Source organism: Bubalus kerabau, chromosome 11 (genome assembly GCF_029407905.1).
Source record: "Bubalus kerabau isolate K-KA32 ecotype Philippines breed swamp buffalo chromosome 11, PCC_UOA_SB_1v2, whole genome shotgun sequence".
NCBI lineage: Eukaryota > Metazoa > Chordata > Mammalia > Artiodactyla > Bovidae > Bubalus > Bubalus kerabau.
The window spans coordinates 105,606,953-105,626,842 of record NC_073634.1 but is presented as its reverse complement, the minus strand read 5'-3'; the positions used below and the strand labels follow the sequence as shown (position 1 = coordinate 105,626,842).

The 19,890-nt window shown below is 44.4% G+C and overlaps 1 protein-coding gene and 1 long non-coding RNA gene across 6 annotated transcripts in view; both read left to right on the top strand.

Moving 5' to 3' along the window:
- Positions 1–19,890, top strand: part of AK8 (adenylate kinase 8) — a 145,051-nt gene that overhangs the window by 79,906 nt on the left and 45,255 nt on the right. For all 5 annotated transcript variants that reach the window (XM_055541492.1, XM_055541491.1, XM_055541493.1 and 2 more), the window contains one exon: positions 14,347–14,488. In XM_055541492.1, coding sequence (XP_055397467.1) covers positions 14,347–14,488 — 142 coding nt within the window. The remainder of the gene's footprint in view (positions 1–14,346; positions 14,489–19,890) is intronic.
- Positions 696–9,171, top strand: LOC129623688 (uncharacterized). The gene is made up of 2 exons (XR_008700623.1): positions 696–2,094; positions 7,156–9,171. It is a non-coding gene; the product is annotated as an uncharacterized LOC129623688 (long non-coding RNA).

The following is a 19,890-nucleotide window of genomic DNA, read 5'->3' as shown; positions in this document are numbered from 1 at the left end:
AATCTACCTGCAGTCCAGGAGACCCGGGTTCAATCCCTAGGTCTGGAAGATCCCCTGGAGAAGGAAATGGCAAACCACTCCAGTGTTCTTGCCATGGACAGAGGAGCCTGGCAGGCTACAGTTCATGGGGTTGCAAGAGTCAGACTTGGCAACTAAACCACCAGATCATATTATCTGTCGTTTACTTGTTCTTCCCCCCCATTTGATATTCTGTCAGAGGCCTCTTTCCAAGTCAACATAGCTGATTTTTTCAAGCTTCCCTAGTAGCATGCTGCATAGATGTCTCGTCCTTTATGTAAGCTGTCCTCTGCTGATGGACATTTGAAATCGTCTCCATCATCCCTGTTATAAATGGCACTGAGACGGACACCTCCATGGGCACATCTTCTGTCCTCTCTGCAGTTGTATCTTAGATGGAAATTCTTTGGACCATGATTGCTGGGCCACGAGGCATGTACATCTTAGCTTGTGATGCCAGTTGGGAAATTCCCTCTGGAAATCTTTGCCAACTTAACAAGGAAAGAAACAAACAAAAAAAAAACAACCCCAAACCAAGAAGTCTCTTTGTGTTTCTGTCTGGTCAGACATCTTGACCTTGAGTTGGATTTCTGCCCAGCTGAGCAACTGGCTTGCACAGGTCACTTAACTCACAGCCTTTGGGGACCTTGGTTTCTCAGCTTTGAGATGAGGGTGTGCCGGGAGCCGGCATATTGCATATTGAGTGCATATTGAATATTGAGTGCAGCACTTTCCACAGCATCATCTTTCAGGATCTGGAATAGCTCAACTGGAATCCTATCACTGCCGAGAGCCAGCGTGAGGCACTCCGCCCATGACAAAGGTCATGAGGAAGGAGGCTCGGCATACGCAAAGGCGGGATCGAGCCTCAGGAGTCCCCCTGGAAATTCTCGAGCATCTACCCCCAAAACCAGAGTCTGCCTACTTTCTGCTTTGTGCTTTCACCTACACCTCTGACTTTACGGGGGGCTGTCCCCCACTACCTCTCTCTGAAAAGAGAGTTAGCTTACAGCTCCAGTTAATAATTCTTGGATGTGACAGTGTTTCAACCTACAAACTCCTTTGAAAATCCTCTAGCCTGCCTGAATGGGTTTTTCTGGCCACATGTGATTGTTCAGAGCCTCCCAATTGTGAGAGGCAGGAGATGTTCTAAACTGCCTAAACACAGATTCCTTTGAGTAGTTAAAAGATTGATTAGAAATTGTATTGGTGAAGGGTTTTTCACTTGTTGGGCCAATGTTTGCTGCTAAGTCTCCATACTCCTTACCTACTGTGTCCTTGGCAGTGTATTGATTGATATAATGGGTGTATAGAAATGTAAAATGCAGCTTTGTTCAATGCTTTTTGGAAGGCTGGCGCCTGACTTTGGAATAATCACCTTTAGAGAAAGATAAGTTTCTTAAAATGTTAACAGGCCTCCGGGCCAGAAGATGATGTCTATCACCTGAACTTTTGCATATGATAAGTTTGCAGGAAGAAAGCCTGGCTTGCTGCATGACTCTACCCCTTCCCCCATTATCCTCTATGCATACCTTAAGGTATAAAAACTACTTTGGAAAATAAAGTGCGGGCCTTGTTCACTGAAACTTGGTCTCCCCATGTCACTCTCTCTCCCAAATTCCAGCTGAGTGTCCATCTGGAGCGTGGATGTCCTCTGCGACCATTTATTTGCCTGGGCTTCTAAGACCCACTCGAGAAGGTGTCTAAGGTGGGGCACCTTCCGCTATTCGAGAGGGCGCCTGCGGCCTCCGTGGTCAGAGCTAACCTGGTGTCACGGGTTATATTGATTTTCCGCGTAAACCAAGCCACTCAGCTTCTTTTCTCCACTGAATTTTCCTACTGAGCTATCCTTATTTCAGCCGCTTTTCTCCACTGAATTTTCCTACTGAGCTATCCTTATTTCAGCCGCTTTTCTCCACTGAATTTCCTCACTGAGCTATCCTCATTCTATTATTCTTTAAATCTTTGATAAATATTTATAAATAAATAAGTCGCCGACGCCGTCCCCGCTTCGAATACCCTGGATCAGCCGGGGCTGGACCCCGGCAGGTGGCGCCCGAACAGGGACATTCGAAGGTAGGTCCCCAACCCTTTCCCCCAGTGTTGAATTTTAGGGACGGATAGGACCCCACTCAGGGTGCCGCGGACCCCCCTGTAGGATAGACAGGGCGAGTAGGAGTGGGAAGTGTTGAAAGTGTTAAAGAGTTAGAGAGAAAAAACAGTTTCTGAAGTTAAAAGGCCAAAGAAAAGCCTGATCTTTTAAAAGCTAAAAGCTTTATCTTCTATTATACTTAATTTTCTGACATGGGTAACACTGAAACTAAGAATGGCAACTCTTTATACAAATAATCTTCAAACTGATAAAGAGGCTACTGTTAATTTAGATACTTGGGTGAAGGTAAAAAACAACTAAAAACTTATCCTATAAATATGATTAAAAATGTTCTGGACCCTCCTCATGAGGCTGTGGGATAGCCTATGGGAGAAGCTATAGCGGTGGATGGTAGTGGGTCTCCACCTTCTGCGCAGATCATATTTTCTGCCATTGACAAAGGAAAGGAGGGAGACTGTGCTCTACCTCCCGAGGACGGAGAGGGCTTACAGGACGCTGCGGCCGGGCGCCCTGGCGAGCCCCCTCCCCCTCTACACAAACCTTTAAAAATTTATCCAACAATTTCTGATTTAAGGCAACTACCCCACCTCTGCTTGCACCTCCCAGGGCCTAACAATTCCCCAGTTTACATCCAAAGTCTCCCAGAACATTGCCTAAAGCTGAAAAAGATAAAAAAGATTTTTTTTTAAAACAAAGGAGCTTTTAAAGAATACACAATATACAGAGCCTGCTCATTACAGAAAAACCCCTCGGGGGGCCTCACCCAAACAACAACAACAACAAAAAAAGAGTAAAATAAAAAAAAATAAATAAAAAGAAAAAAAAAAGGTGGAAAAAAAAAAAAGTAAAGAAAATAGAAAAAGATGTAAAGATAGAGAAAGAGCTAAAGAGTGAAAAAGAGAAGAACAGAAAAGAATTAGGGAACGCAACAAGATAGAAAAAGGAAGTTAAAAAAGGAGATACAGAGAAAAAGATAGAAAAAAAAATTAAGGAAGAGAAGAGGGTAAAAAAAAAAAAAAACGAAGGAAAGAAGGGTAGCGAAAAAGGAAGGGTGAGAAAAAAGTGAAAAAGGCAGGGAGAGAGAGAGAAAGACAGTAAGAGACGCTGTGACCAGGTGCCCTGGCGAGCTCCCTCCCGCTCTGCGCAAACCTTTAAAAAACAAAAAACTTATCCACCACTTTCTGATTTAAGGCCATCGCCGCCGCCTCCGTTTGCGCCTTCCAGGGCCCAAGAGTTCCCCACTTTGCCCCCAAAGCCTCTCAAAGTGTTGCCTAAGCCTGAAAAAGATAAAAAGTTTTTTAAACAGTGGAGCTTTTAAAACAAGACTGCATGCACAATATGCAGAGCGTGCTCCTTGGAGAAAACCCCCTCAGGGGGGTCTCACCCAGGCTAAGAGAAAAACCGTAAGGGGATTTAGCAACAATATTAACCCTTGACTAGCTGGTTACTCCAATTCCAATGGGAGTGGCTGGCCCCCTGCCTGAGGGCATTGTAAGACTTGTGCTAGGGAGTAGCTCGCTTTCTTAAAAAAAAAAAAAAAAAAAAAAAAAAAAAATTCGGTGGTACATGGTGTAGTAGATTTCGATTATATTGGAAAAATTAAAGTTTTGATCCCGCTGCTTACCAAAACTGTGCAAATTAATAAAAGTCAAAAAATAACACAGTTTTTGCTTTTACCTTATCAGACAGAAAAAAATTTGACTTCTCAAGCTAAGAGCCACAGAGCGTTTAGATTTAGTGATCTAGCTTTTGGGGTGCAGGAAATTACAGCTCCAAGGCCTTTAAAAGATCTTTTAATTCAAGAAAGTAAAATGTCAGGGCTATTAAAAGCAGGAACAGAGGTCTCTTAACATTGCTGAGAAAGACTGGCCCAGCTCCTGGCCAACACATACTACTGAAAATGAGTTGGTGGGATTAGAGAAAGTGGTATGCGGGGTGGGAATGCTGTAGAGAAAAAGGTGAGGGAGCATTTAAAACCTTGAAGAGTAGTGAGTTCCCCGTTGCTGGAAGTATTCAAACAAAGATTAGATGGTTGCTTGTCATATAAAAAGCTATAGACCAGATTTAGTTTACAAAACGATAATTGGAGAAGCTTATAAAGATGTTGTGCAACACCTCTTTACTTGCTTCTCATATTTAGGTGCCAAAAGTTTTGAAAATTGATAATGCCCATTTGAAGATTGTTTACTAACTTTAAATGATTTCCAAAAATTATTAGGGATTATTAGGGGACAGTAATTGGATACTCCCACATTTAAAACTGACTACTGCAGATTTAAAGCCTTTGATTACTTAAAAAGCAATCCTAATTCCAGTTCTAAGAAAAAGTTGACTAAATGAGACAGACGGCTCTTGTTAAAGTAGATGAGACTTTAAATGATCAGTTAATTAAGATTAATATTACCAAAAGATGAGATTAAATTATTCTTGCCACAGAACATACACCTACAGAGTGCTTGTGACCAGTGACCCCAAGAAAAATAGTTTTATCTTTTCCCAGCTTGGTGACACAATTAATTATAAAAGGAGGAAAAAAGAAGTGTAAAACTTTTTAAAAAAAGAAGTAGCAAATATAATAATTTCACTTAATAAGGATCAACTGCAAGTCTTTTACAAAATAGTGATGATTGGCAAGTTGCCCTGATAGATTTCAGGAGTCAAATTTTGTTTCATTTGCCCTCAAGCCCCCACAGTAGTTAAAAGTTCAAAAATGTTAGATTGGAAGTTTAAAGATACCTGTGGAACTTTCCAACCCTATGTAGTTCCTACGCTCCCCTTTACCCTATGGGGGAGGGACGTGCTGTCTCAAATAAGAGATACTCAGAGGAGTTTTCTCAATTTCTTAGTTATCAACAGGAGATACAATTAACAATACTTTATATGTTATAAATACATAATATAAATATATTTACATAATTACAGTTTGCCTAATTAGGTATGGGTATAAATAAAATATAATAAAGGTATACCTAATTCTATTTATAGATCTATACTTGATTAATTTGTATATAAATATGTATACTATATATACATATTATATATATACTGTATAATTAAATATGTATTGCAGTAATATAATGTGTGAGTGGCTGATATTAATTGATATAGATTGATGTGCTGTGATATATGTTCTATATACTGTATTATTATATATGTGTGACATGTATTATCGCAGTGCATTGGTTTGTGTTGGTTGGTATTAGCTGTGTATATGTTGTATTGCTGTAATATATATTAATTAACATATTAATTATAAAGATTAATTCAAGTATATTGATTATGTCAATAAGTTTATACTTGTTGCCATATATAAATACATATATAAATACATCTTACATTTAGGTATATCTGTATACTAAAATGAGATAAGGAGGTTATACATTTATTATTTAAATTTATACAGAGACCTAAACTAAACATTAGACCTAAATTAACATATCTCTAAATTTATGTTGTTAAAATGTAAATTTTAAAAATTAAAAAATTAAATTGACAACTGCTTGACAATTCCTTTGCCATAAAACCCCCATAGGTGTAATTGGGGTAACCAGACAAAAAATTGGTTTTATGGCAAAACGGCCCCCTAGAGTGGGTCCATCTTCCAGCTCAAACTAAAAAAGTAGCGGCTTCTTATCCAGGATTGGCAGCTACTTTGATATTAAAAAAAAAAAGCAGAACATTGAATTATTTGGTAAAGAGCCATCAAAAATTGTAATTCCATATAATAAAGAACAACTTGATGTGCTTCTAATGTTTGAAAATTGGCAGATTGCTATAAGAAACTATTTTGGTCAAATTTTTGCATCGTTTACCTTCACATGTTTTGCTGAATTTTATATCCAGACATCCAGTTATTTTTCCTGTCAGATGTAAACAGTCTCCTATTCCAAATGCTCAGATAGCCTTTACTGACAGGTCAGCAAATGGTAAAGCCTCCATAGTTACTAAAAATCACCAAAAGGTTTTAGAAACACAAGAAACTTCAGCTAAAAGAGCTGAAATAACAGCAGTCATAGAGGCTTTTGCTATGTTTGCAGATGAGGAATTTAATCTTTACTCTGATTCTCAGTATGTGGTCAGGCTGTTTACACACATTGAGACTGCGGTCCTGCCTGAAAATAAAACTACCATATTTCATTTGTTAACTAAGTTATAACAACAAATTTGGAAAAAGAATAAAATATTTTTCATTGGACACATTTGGGCTCATTCCGGATTGCCTGGCCCTTTAAATGCCTTTAATGATTTGGCTGACTTGTTAACCAGAAATACAGTGGCTACTGTGATTGAGGAGGCCAGAGCCTCTCACTCACTTCATCAATACGCTACTGCCTTAAGATATCAATTCCAAATTCCCAGAGAGACTGCTCGAGAGACTGTGCATTCTTACTTACACTGCCCCACTGTTTATAATAATATACCTATGGGAGTTAATCCTCATGGTCTCAAACCTAACGTACTCTGGCAGACGGATGTAACTCATGTCTCTTCATTTGGAAAACTGTCTTTTGTTCATGTAACTGTAGATACTTTTTCTCACGTTATTATTGCAACTGCTCGCACAGGAGAGGCAGGTAAAGATGTGATACAACATCTCTTTACTTGTTTTTCATATTTGGGCCTGCCAAAAGCTCTGAAAACTGACAATGCTCCTGCTTACACTTCTAAGTCTTTTCAGAAATTTTGTATAAAGTTTCAAATTAAACATAATACAGACATCCCTTATTACCCACAGGGACAAGCCATTGTAAAAAAAACACATCAAACATTAAAAATCCAAATTCAAAAACTAAAAGAAGGGGAGTTTAAGTATAGTTCTCCCCATCAAATCTTGCAACATGCTCTTTTCGTAATAAATATTTCAAATACTGATTTCAGCCAGAACTATTGCAATGCTTCGTCATTGGTGCCTGGAGCAATTAAATGCAAAACCATTAGTCAAATGGAAGGCCCTCTCAGGACAATGGAAGGGTCCTGACCCATTATTAACTAGCGGTCGAGGATGTGCGTGTATTTTTCCACAGAATGCAGATTCTTCAATTTAGACAGGCTGATTCGCCATGTTGCAGACCCCCAGACATCCAGTTCACCCATTGCTTCGATCACAAAAGAGGAGCCCGCCAGAAGGGGAGGCAAGATAAACATCGAGATCCCGGCGGGACCGACGGGGCTGCTGCAGCGCGAACTCCAACCAGAAAATAATTCTACTTATTCTGTTTTGGCTTGTCTACCCTCTTCTTATGTTTTTCTCTTTACCAATGATTCTGGAAAACTTAATGTACATGTGACTTTAAACTGGTGGACCCAATGTAGTGACCTGTGAATAATGTATGCTCTCATCTTATTTAAACCCTCAATATAATGTTTGCTCCTTTGTAGTGTTACAACGTCCACCTTATCTTATAATGTAACCACTTATTGATATAACTATAGTCTTGCTGTATTACAACAACTTCAGGATTTAATGCGATTGCGACGATTTGTGGGCTTACTTATTTTAGGAATATCAGCTTTAATAACCGCAATTACTTCTGTTACTGTGGCAGCAATATCATTGACTCAACAAGTGCATACTGCCCAATATGTTGATACCATGTCTAAAAATGTTTCACTAACTCTAACAACACAGGAAGCTATAGATAGGAAATTAGAGATGAGAGTAGATGCCTTAGAAGAGGCAATAATACATATTGAGACTGATTTACAGACTTTAAAAGTGAAAATGGCTCTGTCTTGCCATGCTGATTACCGGTGGATATGCGTGACATCTTTAAAGGTAAACGGGACAGACTATGAATGGGAAAAAATCAAAAATCATATCTCAGGTGTTTGGAACAGCTCTGACATTGGCCTGGACTTAGGGAAACTTCATAATCAAATACAGACCCTGAAACACTCTTGACTGGATTTTACTGCCGCTGGGGCAGTTAATGACTTTTTTCACACTTTCTCTAACTTCATTTCAGAAAAAAACATTCTGTCTAATATCCTTGGATACATCGCTGCTGGTGCTTTAATTTTGCTTCTCATATTCATTCTTCCTTGTATTGTCAGGATTCTTCGGCAGAACATTCAGAAGCTCGCGACTGAGCTGCATCTGGCTGTTTTAAGAAATAAAAAAGGGGGAGATGCCGGGAGCCGGCATATTGCATATTGAGTGCATATTGAATATTGAGTGCAGCACTTTCCACAGCATCATCTTTCAGGATCTGGAATAGCTCAACTGGAATCCTATCACTGCCGAGAGCCAGCGTGAGGCACTCCGCCCATGACAAAGGTCATGAGGAAGGAGGCTCGGCATACGCAAAGGCGGGATCGAGCCTCAGGAGTCCCCCTGGAAATTCTCGAGCATCTACCCCCAAAACCAGAGTCTGCCTACTTTCTGCTTTGTGCTTTCACCTACACCTCTGACTTTACGGGGGGCTGTCCCCCACTACCTCTCTCTGAAAAGAGAGTTAGCTTACAGCTCCAGTTAATAATTCTTGGATGTGACAGTGTTTCAACCTACAAACTCCTTTGAAAATCCTCTAGCCTGCCTGAATGGGTTTTTCTGGCCACATGTGATTGTTCAGAGCCTCCCAATTGTGAGAGGCAGGAGATGTTCTAAACTGCCTAAACACAGATTCCTTTGAGTAGTTAAAAGATTGATTAGAAATTGTATTGGTGAAGGGTTTTTCACTTGTTGGGCCAATGTTTGCTGCTAAGTCTCCATACTCCTTACCTACTGTGTCCTTGGCAGTGTATTGATTGATATAATGGGTGTATAGAAATGTAAAATGCAGCTTTGTTCAATGCTTTTTGGAAGGCTGGCGCCTGACTTTGGAATAATCACCTTTAGAGAAAGATAAGTTTCTTAAAATGTTAACAGGCCTCCGGGCCAGAAGATGATGTCTATCACCTGAACTTTTGCATATGATAAGTTTGCAGGAAGAAAGCCTGGCTTGCTGCATGACTCTACCCCTTCCCCCATTATCCTCTATGCATACCTTAAGGTATAAAAACTACTTTGGAAAATAAAGTGCGGGCCTTGTTCACTGAAACTTGGTCTCCCCATGTCACTCTCTCTCCCAAATTCCAGCTGAGTGTCCATCTGGAGCGTGGATGTCCTCTGCGACCATTTATTTGCCTGGGCTTCTAAGACCCACTCGAGAAGGTGTCTAAGGTGGGGCACCTTCCGCTATTCGAGAGGGCGCCTGCGGCCTCCGTGGTCAGAGCTAACCTGGTGTCACGGGTTATATTGATTTTCCGCGTAAACCAAGCCACTCAGCTTCTTTTCTCCACTGAATTTTCCTACTGAGCTATCCTTATTTCAGCCGCTTTTCTCCACTGAATTTTCCTACTGAGCTATCCTTATTTCAGCCGCTTTTCTCCACTGAATTTCCTCACTGAGCTATCCTCATTCTATTATTCTTTAAATCTTTGATAAATATTTATAAATAAATAAGTCGCCGACGCCGTCCCCGCTTCGAATACCCTGGATCAGCCGGGGCTGGACCCCGGCAAGGGTGGGCAATGGGACGACCTTCCAGGCCTCTCCCTCTCTGAGCCTCTGAGCAGCCTCTGTTGCCCTCAGAAGCTCAGTGCTCAGCTGTCCACCCCTAACTGCAGCTTGGTCTCCAACAGCACTAATTAGTGAAGAAAATTACTTGCCCAATGCACTCCTCACCCTCATCAACAGAGGCCTTCACCGGGCCCAGGGCATCACTGGTCAGCAAACTAATTACTCCAGTGGACCCTCCCCCAAGGACAAGCCTGTCTCAGGCCCACAGCCCTCTCCTGAAGCCAGATTCACACTCAGATGGTCATGTTTATAATTTGAGGGTCCCTGTGCTTACCAATTGGAGAAGGCAATGGCACCCCACTCCAGTACTCTTGCCTGTAAAATCCCATGGACGGGGGAGCCTGGTAGGCTGCAGTCCATGAGGTCGCTAAGAGTTGGACACGACTGAGCGACTTCACTTCACTTGACTTTTCACTTTCATGCATTGGAGAAGGAAATGGCAACCCACTCCAGTGTTCTTGCCTGGAGAATCCCAGGGATGGGGGAGTCTGGCAGGATGCCATCTATGGGGTCGCACAGAGTCGGACACGACTGAAGTGACTTAGCAGCAGCAGCAGCAGCAGCAGTGCTTACCAATGGCTTCATCATAGCCACCTGATGGGACTCTGGGTAAACTTTCAGAAGGAATTCAATTTATACCCGCACCTCCCTTCAGAAGACCTCAATGGGTCTGGCAGGCCCCATGAGTTGTCTCCAAGCCCCGTAAAAGCTGGTGAGGCAGGTGTCATAGAGGAGGACTCTGACGGTCAGGGAGGTCCCACAGCTGGACCCCAGGGCTCTCTGCTCAAATTTGCTCCAAGAAAGGAGCCCAGGGGAGCCAAGAGCTGAGTTTTCTGGGTGTTATTCTAAGGAACTCTCGTAAAGACAGCAACACTTACTAATCTTCCTGCCCTCCCGTCCTACCTTAGAGCTCAGCCCACTCGCCTTCCCTGCCTGTAGGTAAAGATCTGCCCCTTTAGTTTCAGGGCTGATGGGGGCAGGTCTGGAGAGGGATGCAGAGAGCTCGTTGTACCTCAGCCGGCCTCTCTGATGGGTCGTCGATGGAAGCGTCCCTCAGTCACTCTGGGTGCCTAAGGACTTGAGGGCACTGTGCTTGTGGGGTCAGCAAAAGATGGTTTACTTTCCTTTTATTTATTTATTTTGGTCATGCTGTGCAATTTGCAGGAACTTAGCTCCCTGACCAGAGATTGAATCTGGACCACCGCAATGAAAGTGCCAAGTCCTAACCACTGGACCACCAAGGAATTCCTTTTTTTATTTGATGTCCTTTTAGAAATTTAAAAAGCTGGAGCTGCTCACAGCTAGTTTGCACTCGGGGTCCTCAGCCTGAGCTCTTTGCAGGCTTTGCTGTTGCTGTTGTTCAGGTGCTAAGTCGTGTCTGACTCTTTGAGAGTCTGTGGACTGCAGCACGCCAGGATTCCCTGTCCTTCACTATCTCCCAGAGTTTGCTCAGACTCATGTCCATTGAGTTGAATGGTTGCCATCTGATCATCTCATCCCCTGTTGCCCCCTTCTCCTCCTGCCCTCAGTCTTTCCCAGCATCAGAGCCTTTTCCAGTGAGTAAGCTCTTCGAATCAGGTGGCCAAAGTATTGGAGCTTCAGCTTCAGTATCAGTCCTTCTAGTGAACATTCAGGGTTGATTTCCTTTAGGATTGACTGGTTTGATCACCTTGCTGTCCAAGGGACACTCAAGAGTTGTCTCCAGCACCACAGTTTGACAGCATCAATTCTTGGGCACTCAGCAGACTTCACAGGAGGTAAGGTGCTATCTCCTAGCCACATCCTTGGAGCCTGGACCCCAGCTGGGGACTCCACTGGCTGATCCCACAGAATAGTCCGTCCTTGTGCAAATGTGGTGAAGTGCACGTTCCTGGGCGTTCTAGCTCAGGATCCTGAGATCAGCCCCTGTGTGTTCTTTCAGTAAATGTGCTTTGAGGGCCTGTGCCCAGTCCTTCCCCAGATGGCCAGGGGGCAGGCAGAGCTACTTCCTTCTGGAAGGCCTGGCAGGACCTCCCCACTTCCCAGAGTCCCTCCACTCCAGCCACTGGACCTTTTTCCATCCCTTGAATGTGCCAAGGTTGTTCCAACCTCAGGGCCTTTGCCCTTGCCATGAGCTCCACCCTGAACATCCTCCCCAGATCTCCGTGAGGCTGAACTCACCACCCAGATCTTGGCCAGTTGTGACCTCAGAGACCATCCTGGATCCAGTCAAACCAGCATCATCCCTCACTTGGTTTGCTTTCTTCCTAGTATTTATGACTTTCTGAAATGGTTATTTATTTATTTATCTGTGCATCATCTGTCTCGCTGGCTGGAATGTAGACTCCAGGAGGGCAGGGCCCTTGGCTTCTTGTTTGCTGTGGGTGGCAGCCTCAGACCCCGAGCCCGGGCACAGCTCGGATGCTACATAACACTCCACCGGACAGACACTGGCAAAGGCTTATTTCTGGATGGGTTTCAATTTCCGTGAGAATCTCCGTAAACAGGGGTAGGCCTGGATTGGAAGGCTGTATAGCAGATTCGTGACCCTCATTTTCTCTAACCTGTATTTATTTCTCCTGACAGATAACATGAGGTTTCTGAATCAGAGAAAAGTTCTGTTCCTTGTTCACACAGTGGTCTTAGCGGTGTTCCCCGCAGCCCGATTCCTCAGGGGTCACTGGTGGGAGCCAGAGTGCACTGCGTGCGTAGCGAGTGCAGCGCGGAGCTGGGGGAGGGGACCCCCGAAGCCGCAAGGGTTCATGGATCATTGTTTCCTGACCGACATCCCCGGAACCGAAGAGCATGAGCCGCCAGCTCTGAGCGCCTCGCACGCGCCTGGGACTACGTGTCGTGTTGATCCCCTGGGGACGGAGCCCAGCTTCCTCTTGGCGGAAGAGGAAACCGGGACTGGGAGAGCCCATGGGGCCAGCGGAAGTTGGCTGGCACCCAAGGGCAGGGCTGAGACCAGACCCCAGATTTGTGGGTGCCCCCAGCCCACTCCCACTCTTCTTCTGAGCTCCCCAGAGTCTGGTCAAGTTGGTTTTAACATCTTTGTTGCAGTGAAGCTTTGCAAACGGAGGGCTCCGGTCTATTTCTTCCACCACGTCCTGCGTGCCAGGCACTGTGTTAATTATGGAAAAGTGGGTGGGGGGGTGGTGACGTGGTCCTTTGTCCTGGTGAGAGGCAGCACTACGCAAAGCTTTAGCTGGAACGTTAAGAACAGGGTGGCAAGAAGTGAAGTGGAAGTGAAGAAACACAGCTGCTAACCCAGCTATGGACAGTCTTGGGAGTGGACCCTCCTCTGGGGCCCGGCCCCAGGCAAGGCGTGGGGGAAGGAGACTTGGCTGGAGGGACCGGCACATTTGAGGGGAGGTGGAGAGCTGGGGGGAGATTCACCCAGGGGAGGCAGGCTGTGGGCCTTGCAGGGCCCTGTCAACCATAGCGAAGAGCGCTGGGGAGCCATGGCAGGTTTCAGCAGGGAAGGGATGGGATTAACTGCATCAGCTCCTCACTGACCTATCTCAGCCAGGTCGTCTCATTAGAGCAAAATCCCTTCCCTGCTCTTTCCTTCAGACTGGGGAAGGAAGGCTGAAAGATGTGAAAACAAAATCAGGGAAATCCTGATTGGAGGAGGGTTAGATGGAGGTTTATGGTTCTTGGGCAGCAGGATGGTCATTAGGTGTGTCCTGGCCACGGAGGAGAGCAGCTGGTAGTGATTTTTTCTGGATCTCTCACCTGGCTGTCAGCTTAGGGGGCCTTTGGAAAGGTTCCAGTCGTGTGTTCCAGCCCGGGGGGGGCCACTGGGCTGACCCCTGGATGGCCGGTTTGAGGGCAGCCGAGCATCTCCAGAGAAGCCGCCGACCGCTCTGTCGCTGCCGCTCAGAAAACCTGCTTGTCATCAGGCCCACATTTATAGCAAACAACGGTAATATTTACCAAGTATCTCTGGAAAAATGAGTGCAAAGCGCAGGAAATGCAGTGCAAATTGCTAGAACGCAGTACATTAGCAACTCAGGCCATTTAATGAGTCTGGGAAGAAAGGTATAAATTTCAGGAAAATGTCAATTGCAGTAATGTAAACAAGAGGCTTCTTAACATCTCCTCCACGAGACTTGATTTCAGTCACCGTTATAACTAACGCTGTGCTTCTTGTGAGAGATTTGATTCTAAACAGCAAGGAGGGGAGAACCAAGGGGAAGGGGAGAAGAAAGGGGTGGGTTGCACGTGCATCATAAATTAGCAGAGAGCCTCGGGGGCACCACTACCGCTCCATTGGAGGAAAATGAAACCTCCCACCGGGGCTTCCGTGAAAAGTCTTTGGCAGCAAAAGCTGGATCCTGGGGGGCAGGGTGGGGAGAAGGGTGCCCGCACATCACTGGAGAGCTGGGAGCTGTCCTGGCTGCCCATGGGCGTCTATCCTGTCAAAGTCAGGGAAGGCTCAATGTCAAGGTCGCCCAGTGCGTTCCCTCCCTGCATAGACACGTTCCCCTCATTGGTGGGACTGCGGAGCACCCCGAAAAACAGGAACCCACATCCTCGGCCACCTAAACCCGCCTCTTCAGCAGGTCAAACCCAGGTCAGGTGAAGTTAGGAAGCCAGTGGGCAACGACCTCGGATGCGCCCTCACCTTGCTGCTGGGTCTGAAGAGTGACCAGCTGTCCTTTCTCCGCAGTCCCTGACAACATCATCATGAAGGTGCTGAAGCAGCGCCTGGACCAGCAGGACTGCGTTGAGAGAGGGTGGGTGCTGCACGGCTTCCCGCGAGACCTGGACCAGGCGCACCTGATGGACAATCTGGGCTACAAGCCCAACAGGTGAGCAGTCCGCTTCCCACAGGCTCCCGGGAAGGCCTCTGCCGCCTTTCCAGGTCCCTGTGACAACGGGCAGTTTGCCTGGAGCCTGCCCACGGTCCCGAGAGGGCATGTGTCCTGGCCACCCGCATCCCACCAGCATCCTGTTTACCCTGTGAGCCAGGAGTGTGGCTCAGGTTCACATCCCGGCTCTGCCGCTCACCTTACTGGACCTGAACGTCCAGCTGAGTGAGGACACGTATCGACCAGTCTTGCCTGTCCCGTGGGATTGCGGTGCAGAGCAATCCATGGTTTCCCCCGACTGTTTTCACAATTTTCCTTTTTCATTTGGCTCTTTGATGCGTCTGATATTTATTTATTTAAAATTTAAAAAAAAATCATTTTCTTTATTTTTGGCTGGTATTGTTGCTGCACGCAGGCCTCTGGCTGCAGCAAGCAGGGGCTGCTCTCTTGTTGGGGAGCACGGGTGCTAGAGTGCTCGGGCTCGGTAGCTGCGTCTTGGGCTAGTTGTCCCGAGGCAGGGGGAATCTTCCTGGACCAGGGACGGAACCTCTGCGCTGGCAGGCAGATCCCTAACCCCTGGACCACGGGGGAAGTCCCTGATGTTTATTTTGATGGAGGTTTTCTGTACCAGCCTCCTTTTCCCCCAGCCGTTAGCCACTTCTTCCAAAATGATGTCAAATGTTGGTGAATATTCTGTCCTTCCTCCACTAACTTGAACTTGAGAGCACCCCACAACTGTAGATGTTGTGGAAATAAACAAAGACCACCCCCATGAAGAAAACAAAGGCTGTCAGAGTTTGCTGTTTATAGCAAGAGAGTTGGCCACCTGGTGGCTTGGGGTGTGTATTTATACGTGGTCTGGCCACTGTCTGCTCGTAGATGCCATCTCTCAATATACTTGGCTGTACTTCTAAACTTTCTGTTGTTCCCCACAAGTCTACTTCTGCAGCAAAAAGGCATGGCAACCCACTCCAGTATTCTTGCCTGGAGAATACATGGAGAGAGGAGCCTGGTGGGCTACAGTCCAGAGGGTCACAGAGTCAGTCCAGAGTCAGACATGACTGAAGCGACTTAGCATGGCATAGTACCACGCCCTTTAACTACTTTAGCTTTATCGTATAATTCAAAATAGCCAATGCAGGACAAGGCCCTCCCATTACTCTTTTTTTAAACACTATTTTCTTTATTTCTTTGGCTCTACCGAGTCTTAGTTGCAGCATGTGGAATCTTTAGCATGTGGGGTGCAGTTCTCCGACCAGGGATCAAGCCCAGGGCCCCTGCATCGGGAGTCTTAACCACCGGACCACCAGGGAAGTCCCTCGTTATTCTTCTCCAGTGTCTGTCTCATATATTTAGTATTCCAAATGAACACTGCTGCTGACGTTTTAACTGGAATCCCATTAGGTTTATGGCTCAGTCTGCATAGTCTGTGGCCCTGTTCTCTCCTTGCCCCTTTGTGAGACAATCAACACTTTATCGGGGCCCCTGCTTTTCATGTTAAGTGTATTTCTAGGTATTGTATTACTTGCTGTTCTTCTTGTTGATCTTGTGATAATGGGATATTTGCATCCTTTTTATTTTCTAACTGGATTTCTCAGGATTCTGAGAACAATACTGATTTTTCTTACTTATTTTTATGTCCCAGCTCATTTCCTGGAACCCTCTGACTGCTTCTGGTAGGTCTTCAGTTGATTCTCTCGGGCTTTTCAGGGGGGATGATCATGTCATCACAAATATTTATCTTTTTGTCCTTTTCCTTTCCAGTATTTATATTTTTCATTTTACTCTTTTGCCTAACTGCATTGAATAGTACTTCCAGAGCTGGCTCATGATAGACAAGTGTTTTGGGGTTTTTTTGCCCTCTTACCTGAAGGATTGTCCTGTATTCTACCACAAAGGTATTACTGTCGTTTGAGGTATATAGAGTTTTTATAAAGCTAAAGAGGTGTAGTTCTGGGACTTCCCTGGTAGTCCAGTGGTTGAGAATCCTCACTTCCATTGCAGTGAGCATGAGTTTGATCCCTGGTCGGGGAACTAAGATCCCACATGCCTCACACGGTATAGCAAAAATAAATGCAGGATAAATAAAATTTTTAAAGTATAGTGTTTAGAGTTTAAAATGTCTGAAGTTGATGTTGAATTTCATTCAAAGGTTTTTTTGGCATCTTCTAAGACAGACATTTTTTCCTTCTCTTTTTGACGTATGAATATAATAAATTATTTTAGCAGATTTTCTGATAGTAAGTCAACCTTTCATCCGTAGAATGACTATCATTTGGTCATGGTGTGTTATTCTTCCAATATATGCCTTGTGCAGACACAATTTTGATTCTCCATGGCCTACGGAGCCCCCTCCCGACCACGTCTTGCCTGTGAATGTTAGGTTACATGGCAGAAGGAACTTTGCCGGTGTAATTAAGGTAGCTGAACAGTTGGCTTTAAAGTGGGTAGGTCATCCTGGCGACCTTGGTTGTGCTACACTTGGACCTGTACCAGACTTGTGACCTACAGAACTGTGGGATGATAGATTTGAACGTTTTAAAGAAAGTACCTCTGTGGTGATTAGTTATGGCAGCAGTGGGAAACTAACATACTATTGTATGGTATTGGCTACACTTTTATTTAGATTTTTTTGTATTAATAAGCATATGTAATATGGGTCTGAATTTTTTCCACGTGTTTTTTTCCTTTGTCAGGCTTATGGGATCAATGATGTGGTCATTTCATAGGTTTTCGTTCTTTGCCTATGGCTGGAATGGTTTTTAAAACTTCAGCAGTAACTGTTCTGTGGAGCAGGCTTGTTAATAATTTGACTTTGTGTATCCTGCAGCTTTTGCCTTCTGTGTTTTGGTGCCATGTTATTTACTCCGTAAAGGTTTATGTCAGCCGTGTGTTCATCACGCAGCATCACGGTGATGAAAGTGACCGTCTGGGACAGGACCGTTGCTTGTCTCCTCCACCGCGGACTCTCTGTTTCCTCCTGGGTAGCAACACATCAGCGTTCACTGGCACACGCTGGTGTCTGAAATAAAAGGGCCCGTTTTCCGGCCTCCCGTCCAGCTGTGTGGAACATTCAGACCCAACTACGTCTGCTAATATGTACATTAGCATGGCTCCGTTTCAGTACCTGTGCCTGAGCCTTTTAGGATTTGCTGATGGGGACTGGGTTTGTTCTCAGCTTTTCCTGCTGCTCACTTGAGATTTGCCTTTTTGAGGTCTCTGCAGTTTCTTGTCACTGATCCAGCTCTTCCAAGCCTCAAAAACAAAACAAAACAAAACAAAAAACCTTAAAAAATTTAATTATTTTGGCCGTGTTTTGTACCATGCAGGATCTTAGCTCCCCAACCAAGGACTGACCCTGGGCCGCCTGCAGTGGAAGAGCAGAACCTTAACCACTGAACCGCCAGGGAATCCCCCCAAAATGTTTTAAGTTGCCTTCCCTCCCTCAATTCTCCTGTCTTTGCTGGCCAGGGTTTCAGAATCCCTTTCCTGTCCGTCTTCTGTGGGGTTTGGGAGGAAATAGTGTGGTGCGTGGTTCAACGTGCCGTGTTTATCCACAACTCACCCCGTTTGCTTCACTGCATTTGCGTGTCTCTTACCATCAATTACTTTGCTTCCTTTATTTTAGGTTGTGTGGACAGAATGAAATTGGGTTTAATATGTTTTATTCAACCTGCTTGTCTTTTTCCTTGAATGGCTGAATTTATCCCACTATATTTTTGCTTTTTATCACTTTATTTTATGCTTCATCGTGGTTTCCTTTGTTTTCCATCTTTTTTTATGGTCTGTGTTTTCCTTTTGTTTTATTATTGCTTTTGTTGGTTTCTCTCCTCTCCATCGCTCCCCCCAGTTGGTTTAGAAGATAATCTGTTTCTAGCTCTACTGGTCTCGTCAAGATGGCTTGATTAAACTTGTATTTCTCAATTTGTCAATTCTAAATGAAACAGAATATTCTGACTCTGTCATATGAAAAATGAAGGAGAAAATGCTCCCATATGTACCACTTCCTTATTCCCCTCCCCACCTCCATTTTTGTTGGGCGGCCACAGGGGGCCTCAGGGGCCTCGGGGGCCGCGGGGGCTGCAGGGACGGTTGGGAGGAACAGACACATGTGATCTCAGTCTGTTGTACACAGATTATTACTTTTAAGATCACTAAGTTTTATTTCTAGAAATATAACAATTGCATTCTGTTTTTAGCTGTACTTACTGTATTTAAGAAGTTTTCATTCTCTCTTCAACTGGATTCAGATTTCAATACCAGCTATTCACTTTGTTCAGCCTCTCCATTTATCCATTTTGATTCATTGTTCATTTGAATGGATTAGGTCTTTGAGTCACTTTCAACAAGGGTTCGTACATGCTTAACTTCCTAAATTCTTGCACATTTGAGATTGTCTTTCTGTTAACTTTACTTGTAAACATCTAACAAAGTAAAGAATTCTCCCATCACATTTCCTACCCTCAGCATCCTGCATCATTTCTATACTGTGCTCTGACACCTGTGGGGTTGCGGGAACATCTGAGGTCCATGAGTTTTTTTACATTTAAGGTAATATACTTATGTCTGGATGCTCTCTCTCTCTCTCAATTCATTTATATTCACCAAGCCATGTGTCAGTTCTGGTTCTCTTTATTACTTTTCTCTGGAATATTATGCATCCTTTCCATTTCCATTATTTCAGGAGAATTTCCTTCTAGTACATATATTAATATTTTTTTGGTTCATTCACTTGGTGTGCTAAGTTGCTTCAGTCGTGTCTGAGTCTTTGCAACCCCATGGACTGTAGCCCGCCAGGCTCCTCTGTCTATGGGATTCTCCAGGCAAGAATACTGGGGTGGGTTGCTATGCCCTCCTCCAGGGGATCTTTCCAACCCAGGGATCGAACCCGCATCTCCTGTGGCTCCTGCATTGCAGGCAGATTCTTTACCACAGAGCCACCGGGGAAACAAGATGGATTAAATGTATGTTGGACATTCATCATCTGTCTTCCATAATTCAGATTTCTTTCTAGTAACTTTTATCTTTTCCTTTTCCTTTCTGTATTATTTTTAAAATCTGTCCTTCACAATAAGTTTATTTAAATAAACATCAGTATTATTTCCTATTTCTTCTTTTTTTCACTTCTATAATTCTTTTACATTTCCCTTATTTTTCCCCCCCTTACTTTTTTTTCCTTTTTGACTTGTTTTGGCTGAACCACACAGCCTGTGGGATCTTAGTTCCTGGATCAGGGACTGAACCTGGGCCACGGCAGTGAAGTGCCCAGTCTAGACCACTGGACCACCAGAGGATTCTCTTTTTCCCTTAATGCTGTCAGTTTTCTTTCTTGTCCTTTTAAATTTTTTTTTTTTAATTGAAGGACAATTGCTTTACAGAATTTTGTTGTTTTCTGTCAAACC